Source organism: Plasmodium vinckei, assembly GCF_900681995.1.
Source record: "Plasmodium vinckei vinckei genome assembly, chromosome: PVVCY_11".
Lineage (NCBI taxonomy): Eukaryota > Apicomplexa > Aconoidasida > Haemosporida > Plasmodiidae > Plasmodium > Plasmodium vinckei.
In genome coordinates, this window is record NC_051303.1 from 1,206,010 (window position 1) to 1,225,892 (window position 19,883).

At 24.1% G+C, this 19,883-nt stretch overlaps 4 protein-coding genes across 4 annotated transcripts; 2 read left to right on the forward strand and 2 right to left on the reverse strand.

Annotated features, from left to right (window-relative positions):
- Positions 1-1,323: 1,323 nt before the first annotated feature.
- Positions 1,324-11,730, forward strand: PVVCY_1103430 (serine/threonine protein kinase, putative; the record flags this gene model as incomplete). Its single annotated transcript, XM_008626035.2, has 1 exon — positions 1,324-11,730. The coding sequence occupies one exon, from the start codon at positions 1,324-1,326 to the stop codon at positions 11,728-11,730; it is 10,407 nt and encodes a 3,468-aa protein (XP_008624257.2).
- Positions 11,731-12,798: 1,068 nt separating this feature from the next.
- On the reverse strand, positions 12,799-14,330 carry PVVCY_1103440 (cdc2-related kinase 2, putative; the record flags this gene model as incomplete). The annotated part of the gene is made up of 5 exons (XM_008626034.2): positions 12,799-12,918; positions 13,045-13,348; positions 13,524-13,683; positions 13,792-13,935; positions 14,192-14,330. 5 exons carry the CDS (start codon positions 14,328-14,330, stop codon positions 12,799-12,801), a joined length of 867 nt encoding a protein of 288 aa, XP_008624256.1.
- A 653-nt stretch (positions 14,331-14,983) lies between these two features.
- Positions 14,984-16,315, reverse strand: PVVCY_1103450 (elongation factor 1-alpha, putative; the record flags this gene model as incomplete). Its single annotated transcript, XM_008626033.2, has 1 exon — positions 14,984-16,315. The coding sequence occupies one exon, from the start codon at positions 16,313-16,315 to the stop codon at positions 14,984-14,986; it is 1,332 nt and encodes a 443-aa protein (XP_008624255.1).
- Positions 16,316-17,393: 1,078 nt separating this feature from the next.
- Positions 17,394-18,725, forward strand: PVVCY_1103460 (elongation factor 1-alpha, putative; the record flags this gene model as incomplete). The annotated part of the gene is made up of 1 exon (XM_008626032.2): positions 17,394-18,725. One exon carries the CDS (start codon positions 17,394-17,396, stop codon positions 18,723-18,725), a length of 1,332 nt encoding a protein of 443 aa, XP_008624254.1.
- Positions 18,726-19,883: the final 1,158 nt, after the last annotated feature.

Below are 19,883 nucleotides of genomic sequence, written 5' to 3' on the forward strand. Positions count from 1 at the left end.
TGTTATTTTGTGCACATGTTTGCACGTTTATGCAGGTGTGTTAATATTGTATTACATACTTGCATTTATATATGCATATATAATAAGAAAAAATAATGTCTATTATATATGTATATAAAAGGTATTAATGTCATAAAGATTTTGTAGAATAAATGATATACTACAAAAGGATTGTTTTGTCTATTTTGCATGCTTTACAATGAATAATTTAAAAGTTTAAATTATTTATTATATATATTGTGTAAAAAGTTAAAATAATGAGAAACATAATTTGTAATGTTATTTACAACTATGCGCAAAGCTAAAGTTATAACATTGAGAAAAAACAAATAAAATAAAAAAACTTAAATTCAATGTTTATTTATAACTTCATACTGTTGTTTTATAAAAGGGAATAAAAAAATAATAATATAGCAATAAAATAACATCCGATTTTAATATCGATGTTTAAAAATATTTATATATAATATGAACCCTTTTTTATACTATATAAATGTAAAAATTTGTAGAATACTTTTTGTGGTATGTTATTATAAAAATTATTTATCAAATTTAACATAAAATCTGTTATACACATTTCTTTGTGAAAACAAAGGAATATAGAATGTTCATTTTGTATTTTTTTACTGTGTGATCATATATATTTATATATACAAATACAAGTGCACGTTTTATTAAAAACAGTTGTTTCATCACAAATAGAACATTTAAATAAAATGATGTGTTATATTTTATATAAATGATTTAACTATTTGTACATTTTTTACAAAAAAATAAAACTTTATATCTCTTCCGCTGTTTTTTGATATTTAAAACGCGCATTAAAAAAAAGAAAAAAAAATGTATGCACAAACATTACCACATTATACAATTTTATAGAAAAATAAAAAGTATATGCTTTTTATTTTTATAAATAAATTCCACATACATGTTCATCATTTTTAATATTAAAAATTTAGCAATATGCATTATGCTAACATCTTTATTATTAAATTAAATATTTTGTACTAATATTTATGGTTGTATGTGTATATATATATGTGTGTTTTTGTTTTAGTTGTAAAATATCATTATTTTGTCTAATATTAATGTTGTTATAAATAATTAGAAAAGGTTTATTTAATTTCTTTTATTTGTATTTTGTGATTTGTTTTTTATGTTTTATGTCTTGATTTTTTTTGTATTTATTTTTTATTATGAGAAATGTAAATAACTTTATTTATCACCGAATAATAAATTGTTTGATATTTTACTAACAAAATAGACAGTGTCATATATAAACATATTTAAAGTGTTAAACAAATTATTATAAAAACCTTCAAAATGGATGACATACATATGAATAACCGTAATATGCATAGCTATTATTTGGACAAAATTCAAAAAAACATTAATCAAATAAAGAGGTCTAATAATATGAGTTTATTGAAAAATATGAATGAAGGACAATATAATTTAAATAGTAAAAAAAATACAAATTATGTAGATATAAACGAAAGCAATCCAAACTATGCAAAAAATGGGCTTGCTAATGAATATACCTACAATCAAAATATAAATTATAAGCAAAATGAAAATATAAATTCATCATTAAATAGAGGAAAATATATTGTATATAATAATGGCCATATAAAAGACGACATCAATACAAATTATGATTATAATAGTTATGTTAATAAATATAAAAAATTTCCTGATAAAATAGCTTCCGAAAATAGTCATTATAATTATGATACAATAAGAACCGAGCCAAACAACATTTCAAAGGATCTAAGAAATGTTCAATATCCTTATAATAATTCTAAGGTTGTGCATGATCAAAATAAAGGGTTAATAATAAATAGTCCATGCTATTCTAAAATAAATGACTGTAATAAAATCTATTTAGCTAATATTAATGAAAACAACCATATGTTTAAAAATTGCCACAATGGACATATGCGCATGAATGCTAGCGTTTTGTGTCCTAACCATTTAAAAAATAATAATATTAAACAAGGTTATAATAAAAGTGAGCTGAAAAAAAATAATAATATGGAAATGGTTTATGATGGCTATTATAATAGTAATGATCGGGCTTATATGAATGGCAATATATATAATAATAATTTGGATTACAAAATTCATGGAGATTTAATTAATATAAATGATAATAAAACTGCTCAATATGTACCTGGTTATTTTCCTCATAATGAAAAAATGAATAAAGAATATAACTATGCTTTAAGAGCAGGCGAGCATTTGAATCAAAATACCCACACGGGATTCTATAACAATAATATGTGTAACAATGTAGAAAATATTAATAATATATCTAAAAATATTTCAAGCTTTGAAACAAATAAAAATAATTATTTTGTGCAAGAACCTTCCTATATAGAAAATGATTTAAGACAACATTTTGTGGAAAATAATTATAACAGATCATTAATAAATATAACAAATAATAATTGTAGTAAATCAACTAACATAAAAAACCAAAATATATATATTCCAAATAAAGAACATGTACAATTAAATAATTCGGAAATAAATAATATCAATATAGATTGTCTTAAGAAAAATAATGGAGCTAATAATGTACCTGTTGCAACAAATTTATATCAGCCATTAGATGAAACTGGGAAATGCCAAAATAAATTATATCCACATTCAATTTATACATCTATCCCAAACAATAACAATAGTAGTAATACCAATTTGAATGAATTTGTAGAATCAACTCAAATAGATGGAGATAAAAAAGAAAATTTTATAATCAAAAATAATTTAGATCATAATATTAAACATAGTTTTACGAACAACGAGACAATGGATAATGTATTAGAAACTAATCGATATTTTCTAAATTCATTTCAAAAAGAAAAAGAAGTAGAGAACGAAAAAAAAATATTATTATCACAAAATGAAGAAGACAATATGAGTAAAATAAGTGAAAATGAAAATATTAGTTGTAATTTTTTACCCACAAAAATTATAAATTGTATATCATTAAATAATAATTCGAAAACAAAGATTCAAAATAATACAAGTACAGAAAATAACGTTCCTCTAAATGCTGTAAATTGTGTGATGGACAAAGATATTGCAATAAATGAAAAGGAGAAAGAAATAATAAAATGTAATAATAATGAAAAGAATTCGGAAATACTTAATGAAATGGAAGTAAGTGACTTTGACCAAATAAAGAGTTCTGATAATAAAAGCGAAGAAAATACTATAGAGTGCAATATTTTCAATATAATGTGTAATAGTGTAAGAAAGAATTCAAAAACAGAAAATTGTAATAATGAAAAGGATGTAGAAAATAAAAAAGAAGTTAACAAGTTTGAAGAAAAAAATAAAATATCAGATATATCAAGCATTGATAATAATTCCGATGAAAATTTTCATTATGAGAATCATATTCATAAAGGATATAAATCACATCATATAGTAGACAATAATATGGATATCGACGAAAAAATGAAACTAGAAAAAGAATTAGAATCATATTTTATAAAAGAAGGGTTTTTGTCTCCAAAAGATTCAAACTTAGATTATAACGATTTTATGAGTGAAAAAAGCAGCATGTATATTAATGGAGAATTGCAATCTGATACATCTATATATTCAGAGAATACCAAATCATTTAATACTGAATATACTAGAAGGGTAAATTGTGAAGCACCTTCAAGCAGTGTTGATATATTTGAAGATAATAAAATTAAAGAAGTTTTTGATGGATTGATTACTAATAGGAGCTCAACACATTCCTTCTCAGCACAAACAGATATAAACAGAATGAAAAATGATCGAAATAAAAATATAAATAACTATTTAGAAAATGAAATAGATATTTCTAATACAGATAATACATCTAAATATTCTATTAATGAAGATATGACATATAATAAAGATGGTAATAGCAGCATCATTTGTTCTAAGAATATTGAACAGGAAAAAATAGACAGCATTGAATATTTTTTTTCAAAAAATAAGAATTTATTATTTATTGATTTATTAAAATTGAATAATGACAGGAAAAGGAATATAGAAAAAAAATATGTTTCATTTGAGGATAAACTAAAGGATAAATTGGAGTTGTTAATGCATAGAGATTCCGAAAAAGAAAGAAATATTATAGATAAGATAATTTATTGTTTAGATCCATCTTATATAAATAATACAGTGAATGATAAAAAAAGATGGGAAGAAAAATTAAAATATATGCAAGAGAAGTTTCTTGAATCTATATTATGTGTTTCTTATCCTAATTCTATGTGGAATAAAAATACATTTGAATTATATCTTAAATCATTAAATTTTAACTCTTTATTGGATGATACATTTATAAAATATGAAAAAGATTTAAATATAGATTTATTTCAAAAAGAAGAAGAAATATTTTCGGATGCAGGAAATATTGGAGAAGGGGGTTTTGGAGTTGTAACAAAAATGCGATTTTTATCGTTTCCTCAATATTATGCAATAAAAAAAATATCAAAAGATCATATTATAAAATCACAAGCAGCTGGTCAAGCATATTTAGAAGCAAAATACCATTCCGTTTTAAGTCATGTAAATGTTATAAAAATGTATGGCTGTATGCAAGATGATAATTATATATATCATGTTTTAGAGTATTGTCCAAAGGGAAGTATTTATTCTATATCTAAAAATTTCAAAAAAAGAATTATACCTGAGGAATTAGCATATAAATATTTTTGTAATGTAGTAAATGGATTATATTATTTAAATCAAATGGGAATATTTCATCGTGACATAAAAATGGAAAATGTTTTAGTAGATCATAAAGATAATGCTAAATTGTCTGATTTTGGTTTATCAGCTATGATATTAGGGGAAAAAAGTCATTCATCTTTATGTGGAACACTTGTATATTTTTCACCTGAAATAATTAGTGGTGAAGGATATGATTGGAGATCCGATATTTGGTCTTTGGGTATATTATTATATGAAATGTTAGTGGGTGATGTTCCATTTGATGGTACAAAAACTCAAATAGTTCAATCTATATATTCATGTAATTTAAATTTTCCAAGTTTTATTAACCCATTAGCAATAAACTTAATAAAAAAGGCTTTAGTAGTAGATGTAAATAAACGAATCAAATTATCAGAAATTGCATCAGATCCATGGATGCAAGAAATGTGGAAATTAACTTTTCAAAAAGGTTTAATAGAATCAAATGATATAATTAATGATGATTCATATAATTTCAATTTTATACACAACATAATAAAATCAGAATGTCTTATAAAAAAAAGTCTAAATGCTTCCTTAAATTTTCATACCGATTCATGTAGTAATAATAAATTGGAGAGTGTTCTCTCTAATGAAAAAATTGAAGCTCTTGATTCTTTAATTTTAGAAACCCAACAAAAAATAGTAGAATATTTGGATCTTGATGAATTCTATAATAATGAAGAAACCCTTTCAAGTTTTGAAAATTTAAGTACAATTAAATCAGAATATTTACAATCATATTCAAATGAGCAAGTTGATCATACTGAGGAAATAAAAAGTGATGAAATATTAGAAGAAAATATAGAATCAAGTAAATTAGACAGTGAAAATGATTATAATATGACGCAAAAAAATATATATGATATTCCTATGGAAAATATACAACAACCATCAAATATAAATAGCATGAATATTGATAATAATATAAAAACTGACGAAAATATAAATATAGAAAATTGTGACCAAATGAAGCATCAATTAAAAGTAACATCAGAAAATGATTCAGTAGAATATAAAGCAACTAATTCAGCTGGAAATTTATCAATAAATGAAGTAGATGATATATATAAAAATGAATTTAAAGACCCACAAATGAATAATACTGATATGAAAAATATTTTATCGGAAGAAGAAAAAAGAAGTAGCTGTGAATATAAATATATTCGAATGAATGGTATGGATATCAGTGAAATGCAATTTCACGAGGAGAACTCCCAATGTAGTGATACAAATACGAGCGTAATGAATAGCCACCTAAGCAATAAAAATGAAATCGAAAAAGAGATTATTAATGAAAATAATGAAATGAATGAAGATGATAAATGTGTAAATGCCAATACTAATGTAGACTTAAAAATGAACGGAAATAGTTATGAATCTATTTTGTGTAATATTATGTTTAAGTTAAGAAAATTAAATGAAAAGAAAGGTAATTCAAATATAATGGAAGAAATTGATAATTTGAAATTATCTCTTCAGAACGATGAAAATGAAGGTTATAAAAGTATCAGTAATACTATTAAGGCCCGCTTAGATTTATCGAAAAAAAAAATGTCAGACTATTTAGAAAGGCAATGTAGTATTATGTCTGAACACAAAAATGAAAATGAACTTTTAGATAAATCTAAAACATTTGAAAACGATAATATATTATCTAATGAGAGTGAAAATCTAAGCATGGTGGAAAATATTGAAAAGGGTGAAGTACATAATAATTCTCCTATAGATAAAGAAAACCAAATAAATTCTGAAGTTGGTAAATTGTATATACCTATTTCTGTTACTAAAGAAAACAATAAAGAATTCGAAAATGAAAATAATTCTTTCAAAATAAACTTAAAAATGAAGGACACAAGCACAGAGAAAATGACGAGTCAAACTGATATTTCAGAAAGTGATGATATAGAAGAATTTAATAGGCTAATGAAAAGAACCAAAAATATGCTAAACCGTAAAATGATAAGTGAAAAAAAAACGGAAGATGATTTAGGTAATGATACAAAACATGCTACTACTAATTTTGATAATAATAAAAAAATAATTGATGATAATTTAACAAAATTCACAAAGGATCATGAAACTAATACAAAATTAGAAGAAGCATGTGTAGTTCCAGATTTAGGAAAGAAATCTATAAGCGATAAAAAAAAAAGAAAAGATTGTTTTGATAATAATAATAAAAAAGACAAAATGACCTCTAGCAAAAAGGTCGAGAAAAATTTAGAAAAAAAACATAATGGGAAATATAATAAAAAAAATATGATTGATTATAAAAAAAAATATAGTCATAAAGAAAGCCGTATTGGCTCTAAGTTATCTATAAATAAAAAAAATGTTGCAATTGAAGAAGAATCTTGTAATGATTTGTTTAATTTAGATAAAGGCAGCCTTTACGATGAATACATAGAAAAAATTAATAAATTATATCTGAATTTAAAAAATAAAAAACTTATATATGATAACGAAAAGGATAAAAATACTGAAAATAGTCATATTTTAACCAAAAATATAAAGGGAAGTTTGACCAATGAGATCGATAACGATTCAAATAAATTTAGCAAAGAAGAGACAGAAAGATCGAGCTTGGATAATATCGACAGACAAAATATTAATGAAGTTAAAGCAAATAAATATGATAACAATATTGTTAAAGAAGAAAGTTTAATCTTAAGCAGTAATAATGGCAGTTCAAAGGATAGCGATGTTTTAGATAAAGGAATGGATAATAATAATTTTAATAAAAAAAAGGTTAATTTTTGTAAAAAAAGTAGTATATCAAAAAAAAATAAAAATATAATCCAAAACTTATATGATCATAAGTTAAATGATGCTGAAAATAGTAGAAAAGTAGAATTAAATAATAAATGTTTAGCATATGATGATAAAAAAGAAAGTTCATTTTTTAAATTGAAAAAAGATGTTATAAATGGAAATATTAAAAGTTTGAAAACAAGATTAACACCTGATTTTATAGAACCTAAAATAAATACAAAAAAAAATAATAATTCGAATAGCTCTGCATATAGATATAGCAGTGAACAAATTAACAAAAAGGTTAGTATTAATAGTGATAATAAAAAAAGTATGTGCATTTCCGATAATAATACTCTCGATTATTCTATCTCTGACTATTCAAGTGATAGAAGTTTTTATAAAAAGAATAAAATAATGAGCAAGCTAAATAATTCTATAGAGAAAAAAAATATAAAATCAATAAAAAGTGTGAATAAATATGAAAAGGATAAAGGTGCAATAAATATGAACAAATTAGAGCAATCTGAATATGACATAATTAATGCAAATAATAAATATAAAATGGAAAGTTCAACTGAAAATGTAAGTAAATTTTCAAAAAAAAAAACAAATTCGCTATGTGTCTTAAATTTGAATAATAAAGTGACTTTTATGGCAACGGAAAATTATAGTAATCTTTTAAATTCTTCGAATTGCATGAATAATAATGATATCAAAGGAAATAGAAACTCCTCAAATTTGAAAAAAATTGAAATGTCTAATGAAATTAAAGAAAAGACAGAAGAAGAAAATACTATGAAACAAATAATATATGATGAAAAAAAAAAATCAAATTTTGGAAAAAATGTGAAAGAAGATTTAATCTATAAAAAAAAGTCTATTAACAAAAAAGATGGACCAATACAAAATCATTTTAACAATAAGATGAATATTTCGAAAAATGAAGCAATAGTGAATGAAGAAACTGATAATGCTAGTATAAAAGAAAGAATTGATTCACCATGCGTGCAAAAAGATGAAATTTTAAAAAAATATATTAAAAAAATTGTTTTAAAAAAAACTAGTAGCAATAGTACTTCATTAATAACTAAGGGTAAAGAGGTACATATAGAAGAAATGATGAAAAAGAACATTGGAATGAAAAAGACAAGTAAAGAAACACTAAAGAGATCAAGCAGTTTCCAATTAAATTTAAAAAAAAATTCTTATGATGATATACAGAATAGAAGTGTAACAAAAACATGTTCTATGGAAAGTGCTTTAAAAAAGGCTGCCTCAAATAATATAGGAGAAAAAATAAAAAGAAACAAAAAAAACAATGATGATATAGTATTAAGGAATAAAAAAACATTTTCAACAACGAATGAAGAATGTGAAAGAGACGAAGATAATGATTGTCTATCTAATAATGAAGTAAAAAAAAATGGAAATTCTTATCAAAGTAATAAACATATTTTATTTGCAAATAATTTAAAGAATTCAAAAATAAAAGAGTATTTAAAAAGTAAAATAGATCAAATCAAAAATAAAAAGGAATATAATCCATCATTTAGTGGCATTGAAAAAAGTAAAGATAACGAAAGTAACATAGTTAATAGTGTTAATACAAAAAAATCAAGTTCAAATATTAATAGGGTAAATAAAAATTCCTATCAAAATAATAAAATAGGCACATATTTAAAAAAAGGAAAACGATCAGCAAGTGAAACATTCTTAAATAATTCTATTAACAATTGTAATAATAAACAAAATAATGAATTAAAAATTAAAAGAACAACATCAACAAGTGAGTTGTATAAAACGGGGAAAAAAAGTGTGCAACAAGCAAATGCAAATAATTCAAAAAAAAATAAAATAAAATATGGATTTTCAAGAAGTACGAGTGAAGTTGTAAAATCTTTTAACAAAACATCACCACCAAATTTTTCTTTATTATTTGATACTGATACTATAAGCGAAAAAAAAAACACCCCTAGAGCAAATTCCATAAATAATCCTACTCCTAATAATAGAAATAATGATGATGAAATGAGTAAAAAAATCAAGGGAACCAGCAGTATGATACATAATCAATATAAGGAAAAAAATAATGAACAGATGGAAAAAATAAGAACTCGAACATATACAAATATATATTCACATAAAAAATTAGACCTTTCTAATGTTAAAAGTAAAATAGATACGAATATTTTTAAAAAGTCTAAAAGTGTATTAGATCAAAATTCTGTAAAAGAAATTAAAGAATCAGATGAATGCACCACAAAAATAGAGGAAATTGATATCCCCCCAAAAAATAATAATAAACCTGAAAAGGCACATAGTAATATATTAAGTTATAATAAAAAAATATATTCAAAACAAAATTCTTATAATAATACTCATATAAATGATAAGTTAAAAAAGCATAGTTCTTTAAATAAAAATATAGGTTCTAGGAACAATATTAATTTGGGGTCTAAAGGAAAACAAATTAATCAATTAGAAGTAGATGATTCAAAAAATATGAACAATGGTTTTTTAAAGCAAAATGATCATACAAAAAAAAAAAATATTACCAATTTAATTAATACAAAATATGATGAAGATTTGCAAAAAAAATTTTTAGATTTGAATAATAAACAAAATGGTGAAATTGATACTAAATATGGAAAATCAAAGGAAGATAAGGAGATGTCTAAGACATCTATACCTAGAATTAACGATATCAACATGAATGCAAATTATAGAAATAGTAAAACATGTGAAGGAAATAAAAATGAAAAATCGAATTATACAGACATAATTGTTAATTGCAACTCAATTGATAGTTGCAAAAATAAAGAACATAATGATAATAAAACAGATGAAGTAAAAAGAGAAAATGAGTCTATAAATAAAAGTGGTGTAGAACAAGAAAATATATATGATGAAAATGAAACACATAATGCAAAAAAAAAATGTATTACTAATTTTTCATTCAATAATTTGAACTGTTTTATGGCAAGTTCTGAAATAGAAAAAGAAGATATATCTTACGAAGATAATAAGACAAATAACGATATAGAAAGAGATGTAGTAATAAGAAGAGATATTTCTAAAAATCGAAATTACTCATGTAATGGGGTATTTAATAATGATAAAAATATAAATACGTCTGATGATCAAAAAAAAACATATTCACAAAAATCGGCTTCCAGTACATTGAGAGCTTATGAAAGATATAAAAATGATGTAAATAGATTAATAAAGGGGAAAATGTATATTGATGTTTATACAAACAAGGATAAAAATAATATTACTAAAGATAGTAATAATAAGAAAAATTGTACAAATTCAGCTCAACGGGAAAACGAAAAACATTCAAAGTATACTAGTAGCAATAATGTCTTTTCTCCTAGTAAAATTTTATTATCATGCTCATCTTTTAAATCTTTTTATACAGATGATGCAATTCAGAAGCATGAAAATGATGTTATGAATAATAAAAGTAAAGAAAGCATTATAAACACTACGAATGATATGAACAAAGAAAATATCATAGAAAACAGCGATGAAAATAATAATGATTTAATTGAGTCTTTTAAAAAAGGAACATTATTATTAAAATTTAAGAATTTAAAAAAAAGTGCATCAAATATCGTTTTAAATAATCCTTTAGTGAAATCATTTAGTATGCACAATCAAAGAAATATTCTTCCCAAAATATGTTCTACTAGCAGAAATGGAACCACTGAAAGTATTTTCAGTACAAATGAAAACAAAACTGAAAAAAATAAATTACACATTATAAATATTGAAGCACAAAAAAATGGAGGTGTGCTAAATAGAGAAAATTTAACATTTAAATCTTCTAATAGTAGAAAAAGTGATATAAAAAAAAATAATAGTATACTCATAGAAAATAAAGAAGCGATTTCATGTAATAAGGCATTAAGTTCTTTATTATATAATACATATTCTAGTAAAAGCAAGGCTGATTTTTCTAAATGCGATGAGCAAGTATTTAATCATGGGAATATAATTAGCATACTTCAAAATGGACAAAAGCAATGTATCCAAGGTAAAACCAGAAGTGGTAGTAGCGTGTCCAGTATTTCATTACGAAGTAAAGTTGATTTAGATAAAAAAAAATCATTTACAAATACTGCAAAAATAATTGATGTGATTATGAAAAAACAAGATAGTAGAAATAATGATAAAATTAGTAATAATGTGGGCATAATAAATACAAAGGTTGTTATAGAATGATTGCCACAATAAAAAGACAAATTATTCAAATTTTATTTTTGTATATGCATTCGCAAACCGTATATACTTTTCTCATAATAACATTTTTAAACCCTAATGGAAGTAAATATTTGGAAGTGTGCATATATGTTTAACTTCAATTTATGGTGAAGTTCAAACTATTCCATATGTATTACATAGTGTAGGTTTATATTGTGTGCATATTTGTCTTTGTTTGAAATTAAAATTGTCAAATGATAATAGCTAATGCAATACATGGCATTTTCCGTTTGGATTCTTAATGAAATGTTTTATTATTATGTTTTTTTGAGTATCATTTTATTAAACATGTTTTATTTATTATGAACATATGAAAAAAAGCGTAAAAATTATTTTACTAAATCAAAAAACTTTTGCATTTTTCTATAAAATGATGAGATATGAAGAATGTAAAGAAAGCAATGTTGTCTTTTTTTTTATATTAAAACTATTTTGATATTATTCGGTTTTGTAAAGTGGTGTATAATTACGCTTCTTTAATATAAAGATAATCTATCTTTTCATATTTTTGCCTTTGTAAAATTTTATTATATTTTGTTGTGTATAGGCATACCTGCCTACGACAAAGTCAATGTGATATTATTATTGCATTCAATCCCCCAAAGAATAAACACACACCCCATCTTTTTTATTTAAGATCACGAATAAAGAATGTTATATAATCACAATGTTTTTAAATGGTAAAATATATTGTCTTAATGGCAAATATTATGAATAAATATGTATGAATAATCAATAATGCGATGCGTTTTTTTAATCCTGTAAAAATATATTAATAATAAAAAAATTGCAATAGCATAGTTAAAATAAGTTGATATGCATATATTCTAGTTAGTTTTTAAAACAATAAAATTTGTATTTTTAATAATGAGAGGTTTACATGATGAAATGTAAAACGATTAATTTACATGTATATTATGTATAAAAATAAACGGGTTTAATTTATTTTTATTAAAAAAAAAACATAATAAAAAGTAGTTACAAATGTTATTGCATACAAAATCCGCATTAAACAACGGAACGAAACTATTAATTAGTTTCTTTAAAATACGGATGTTCTATCGCTTGCTTCGCAGTAATTCTTTGGTTGGGATCCAATTTAAGCATTTTTGATAGCAAATCAATTCCAGTATCATCTAATCCTTTTATCTAATGAGAATATGTGTAATGTATAAAAAAATTGTATATATATTTCACATATAATATTATGTGTAGATAATTGCTATAATAATAAAATATTATAATACACGAAATATAACTATAAAAAAAAATTACAACTGTTTCCCATGGCAAAGGCTCATAAACTGGAAAATTAGGATCATATTTCGGGAGTTTAAAAACATCAGGCCAATTTTGAGAATTTGGAGTTCCTAATATTTTGAATATTCTCATAAGTTGATCGGTATCAGATACCCCCGGAAATAATGGCCTACCATTTACCATCTCGGCAAATATGCATCCAACACTCCATATATCAATTGGAGTTGAATATTTTTTTGACCCCATTAAAATATCTGGGGCTCTATACCATAATGTTACAACTTCATGAGTATATCTTCGAGCAGGTATTCCAAAGGCTCTGTATTTTTAATATTGAAAAATATTAATATATGTATTTTTTATTATAATATGAATTGGAGATATACTTTCTCATTAATTATAAACCTCATTTCGTATGAACATATTATTTATGTGTCAGCAGAAATACCTTTGGTGATGTGTTTTGTTTTTAAAATAGGATATTTAATGATTACCTTGCGAGTCCAAAATCAGCAATTTTTAATTCCCCTTCTCTATTTATTAATAAATTTTGTGGCTTCAAATCACGATGCAACACTTTATGCTCATGGCAATATGCAATACCATTTAGAAGTTGCAATAAAAACGATTTTGCTGTAACTGATTCGAGTCCCCCTTTAAAAAGCATTAAAAGGAAATATATTTATTGTTTTATAAATACACATATTCAGCGCACTTATAAAAACGAAAGCATTTAAAAAGGTTTTGGTTATTAATTTTTACCATCACAAACATCTATAAGTTTCTTGAGATCTTGGTCTAGATGCTCAAAGACCAATATTAATCTTTTTTTAGCATGTATGACATCATACAACTTAACTATATTTGAGTGCCTTAGCTCTTTTAAAATACTAATTTCCCTAATGGCTACATAATGAAAGGCGAAAACATTTAAATTAAATATATATATAATATAGGCCCATACGCATATATTTATTATAATGGAATAGAAATAACGACATACTAATTTATTGTATACACACTAATCCAACAGTTTTATTACAAATCATGCACATATGCATACTATACGATATGTGTATGTAATATATGTGTACATATAATAAGCCATTTTCTACAGTATTAAATCGAAATTATATATTAAAAATAATTATATTATTCTAACCAGTTGATGGAATTCCTTCATCCTCCTTTTCCAATCTTATTTTTTTTAATGCAAATGACTCCCCATCACTATTTTGCGCTTTGTACACTACACCATATGTACCTTCTCCAATTTTTTCCAAACCATGGTATTTTTCCATTTTTTTATTTATAAGTAAAAATCACAAATATTGTGCTTTTACCTATATAAATTTTCTTATTACCTTATCATTACAATGAATAAAAAATAAAACAAGTATATTAATAAAGATATTATAACTAGCGAAAATTGTCTTGTATATTAATATTTTATATATAAAAAAAAAAAACTTTTTATAAGCTATACTTATTTCTATAAAATTTAATAAATACAATTTATGCCAATGCTCATAAAAATATTGTCGCATTGCTTATATTTGTTCATATATTTTTCTTTCTATAAATTATTATTGTTATTTAAAAATAAATAATTATGATAATTAAAAATTTAACCATTATTACTAGCTATAATAAAAAAATAATAATAACGACACTATTAATATAAAATTAATTTACAGCTCATAAGAATACTTTACATTTGACGTGCGTTTCTTAATATATTTTAATGTGTTTAATTGATATATATATATAAATATTTACATATGTTTGCATTATTTATTATAATAACTACAAAAATATATAAAATATACTTAATTCAACATTTTAATTGTTGAAAAAAAAATGAAAAGTTTAAGTGTAAAATATGAAATATAAAAAAAAACTCTTAATGCACGTAATATAATAAAAGTATAAAAACCATTATATAATTAAGCTTTTATTTCTTTGCTGGTGCTTTGGCTGAGACTGCTCCTGGTTCTTTCTTTTCAACTGATTTGATAATACCGACAGCAATAGTTTGTCTCATATCTCTGATGGCAAATCTTCCTAATGGTGGGTATTCAGTGAAAGTTTCAACAACCATAGGTTTCTTTGGCTCTAAAGTAACTAAAGCTGAATCACCTGATTTAATGGCTTTTGGATTTTCTTCGACAACTTTTCCTGAACGTTTATCGATTTTAGAGTCGATATTTAAAAATTTACAAGAAATGTGAGATGTGTGACAATCTAAAACTGGAGTATAACCGTTTTTGATTTCACCAGGGTGATTTAAGATAATAACTTGTGCTGTAAATTTAGAACATCCCTTAGCTGGTTCATTCTTAGTATCTGAAGCAACATATCCTCTTTTAATTTCTTTGACTGATACGTTTTTAACGTTAAATCCAATGTTATCTCCTGGTCTGGCTTCTTCTAAAACTTCTTTGTGCATTTCAACTGATTTACATTCCGAAACAACTGCAGATGGAGCAAAGTTTAATACCATACCTGCTTTTAAAATACCAGTTTCAACACGACCTACAGGGACAGTACCAATACCACCAATTTTGTATACACCTTGTAATGGAATTCTTAATGGTTTGTCATAAGGCCTCTTTGGTGGTTCCATAGTATCCAAGGCTTCAATAAGGGTTCTTCCCTTATACCATGGGGTTTTATCTGATTTTTCAATTAAGTTATCACCTTCGAAACCGGATATTGGGATAAAGTCAACTTTATCGGCTTGATATCCTACTTTCTTTAAGTAATCCTTAACTTCTTTCTTGATTTCTTCATAACGATCTTCTGAATATTTAACTGTATCCATCTTGTTAACACCAACAACAATTTGTTTAACTCCTAAAGTAAAGGCTAATAAAGCGTGTTCTTTAGTTTGACCTTCTTTGGAGAAAGCACCTTCGAAACCACCAACTTCAGCTGGAACAACCAATAATGCAACATCAGCTTGGGAAGTACCAGTAATCATATTTTTAATAAAATCTTTGTGACCTGGTGCATCAATAACTGTAAAGAAATATCTTGGGGTTTCAAATTTCCATAAAGCAATATCAATGGTGATACCTCTTTCTCTTTCGGCTTTAAGTTTATCTAAAACCCATGCATATTTGAAACTACCCTTTCCCATTTCAGCTGATTCTTTTTCGAACTTTTCAATAGTTCTTCTATCAATACCTCCTAATTTGTAAATAATGTGACCAGTAGTTGTGGATTTACCACTATCGACATGCCCTATGACGACTAAGTTAATGTGAGTTTTTTCCTTTCCCATTTTTACAAAAATTTAATTTATTATAAACAAATATATGTTTTTTATATATTTATTTTATATTTGTGAAATATTTTTAAAATTTAATTTGTTTTTTATTATATACTTTAAAAGTAGCAGTTATTAAAAAATAAAGATAAAATTATGATTATTTTTAATTGGTATTTTATATGTTTTTTTTTATTATATAATATTAAATTTTAATTTGGAGAAAATGTATAATGAATTGGTATATAATAACATAATATTTATTTCATTTAATTTTTTTAGAAATACATGTTATTTATTTTTTTATTCTACTCTATGCATATGTACTTACTTATGTGTATTAATTAATAAAATAAATAAAAATATTATATAATGTAGGGAGATAAAATATATAATATACTTATATAATTGTACAGTATCATTGCAGGTGTAAAATCCTCGGAGTATATAAAAATAAAATGGATTATTTAAAAAAAGGTACTGCATAAAATATATAATTTGATGTTTGTAGATGAATGAAGCTTATTTCTTTTCGAGCCCATTATGTTAAGTTTACAATTTAATATTTGTACTTTAAATATTTTTTGTAATTCCTAGTATTGTACTTTAAATATTCACCCCTCAAAGCACCGTGATATTTTCATCCACTGAAATACTATTAAAATTTCAAAAAAATACTATGCATATATATTATACATATAAATGCAAAACACCATGTGAACCAAAAAATATATAAAAATATGTATAAAAATCAAATATGATGCACTAAATATATAAGCTACTTATTATAAAAATTAAAGGTGCCCCTTTATTAACCAGTCGTTATTATTTATATTTCTATGTTATAAAAAAAATCCTCATATAATAATAAATTAATATATGCAATTTATTTTTATTTTATAAATTTTATATAAAATAATATATAAATTAATTCAAAAAATAAATATAATTGTTGTGAAACAAAAAAAACACCAATTTCCACATTCACCTTCAATATTTAAAATTATTTTAATATTTTCTAAAATAAATATACTTTGTGTATAAATATATAAAAACATACATTTGTTTATAATTAAATTAAATTTTTGTAAAAATGGGAAAGGAAAAAACTCACATTAACTTAGTCGTCATAGGGCATGTCGATAGTGGTAAATCCACAACTACTGGTCACATTATTTACAAATTAGGAGGTATTGATAGAAGAACTATTGAAAAGTTCGAAAAAGAATCAGCTGAAATGGGAAAGGGTAGTTTCAAATATGCATGGGTTTTAGATAAACTTAAAGCCGAAAGAGAAAGAGGTATCACCATTGATATTGCTTTATGGAAATTTGAAACCCCAAGATATTTCTTTACAGTTATTGATGCACCAGGTCACAAAGATTTTATTAAAAATATGATTACTGGTACTTCCCAAGCTGATGTTGCATTATTGGTTGTTCCAGCTGAAGTTGGTGGTTTCGAAGGTGCTTTCTCCAAAGAAGGTCAAACTAAAGAACACGCTTTATTAGCCTTTACTTTAGGAGTTAAACAAATTGTTGTTGGTGTTAACAAGATGGATACAGTTAAATATTCAGAAGATCGTTATGAAGAAATCAAGAAAGAAGTTAAGGATTACTTAAAGAAAGTAGGATATCAAGCCGATAAAGTTGACTTTATCCCAATATCCGGTTTCGAAGGTGATAACTTAATTGAAAAATCAGATAAAACCCCATGGTATAAGGGAAGAACCCTTATTGAAGCCTTGGATACTATGGAACCACCAAAGAGGCCTTATGACAAACCATTAAGAATTCCATTACAAGGTGTATACAAAATTGGTGGTATTGGTACTGTCCCTGTAGGTCGTGTTGAAACTGGTATTTTAAAAGCAGGTATGGTATTAAACTTTGCTCCATCTGCAGTTGTTTCGGAATGTAAATCAGTTGAAATGCACAAAGAAGTTTTAGAAGAAGCCAGACCAGGAGATAACATTGGATTTAACGTTAAAAACGTATCAGTCAAAGAAATTAAAAGAGGATATGTTGCTTCAGATACTAAGAATGAACCAGCTAAGGGATGTTCTAAATTTACAGCACAAGTTATTATCTTAAATCACCCTGGTGAAATCAAAAACGGTTATACTCCAGTTTTAGATTGTCACACATCTCACATTTCTTGTAAATTTTTAAATATCGACTCTAAAATCGATAAACGTTCAGGAAAAGTTGTCGAAGAAAATCCAAAAGCCATTAAATCAGGTGATTCAGCTTTAGTTACTTTAGAGCCAAAGAAACCTATGGTTGTTGAAACTTTCACTGAATACCCACCATTAGGAAGATTTGCCATCAGAGATATGAGACAAACTATTGCTGTCGGTATTATCAAATCAGTTGAAAAGAAAGAACCAGGAGCAGTCTCAGCCAAAGCACCAGCAAAGAAATAAACAATTTTAGCATTAAATGAGTTACATATTATAGCCATATATTTTTATCCAATAAATTGGGTTATATATATATGTTTATTTTCTTAAATATATATGTTCTATATAAATACAAATATATTAAAAAAAAACATAATTAAATTACAATTTATTAAATAAAACATATGTGCTTTACATAAATACTGTAGTAGTTTTACATTATATATTTTCCTCCTACATACCACATAATAGTAGAAAATTAAAAATATTTAATATTTAAATAAAGAAAAGTTCATTAATATATATGTGAGTTTTTTCTTGATATATATACATATGAATATAACTTTAAAAATTGTTAAATAAATAGAAATTAAAAATATATTTTATTAAAAAAAAGGAAATATTTTATTTAAGTATTTATTATTAATAGTATGAATTCAATTGGGGCACAAGGCCTTAGAATAATACTTATTGGTTTTGAGGTTATATGTCTTTTTATATTTTTTTTCGCTTTCTCATTTGGTTCTTTAATAATTATAAAAGGTTTACGCTAGTAGGGTTTTTATGCATTGTTATGAATAGCAAAATAATAATTTTTATTAGAATCCTTTTTGATAAAGGTATTTATATGTTTAGTATGTTAGAATAAAGACTATATCATTGCAATGTGCTTATTTATATAAGTATTAACGTATTGAACCAACAGAAACATCATATTTAGTTTTGGGGTATGATAAATGAATATATTATCGCCCCTATAATATGATTTAATAACATAATACATAAAAAAATATACACACAAATCTTATATAGTATAAAGCTGTTAAAAATATAAATCATGGGATCGTAAATGCATCGACTATTTTGGTATCGGTAAAATTATTGTAATTTTATAGAGACTTGTAATGAATATTTTCTTTGAAATATTACTGATAGTTTATAAGGATTTACAATAGAATTATTTAGAGTTAATATTTTTGTATATAATTATATTTTGGGTATTTTATCCTTGGTTTTTTGTCGTATATATATGTAATTATTTAGCTATTTTATTTTTATTTCCATCATTAATTATTATTTAATTTATTATATATATATATTTGATTTTTTATATGATAACATATTTTAATATTATAATTTTTTTTAAGCAATTTTCGTTTTTAATAATGAGGAAAAAGTGGT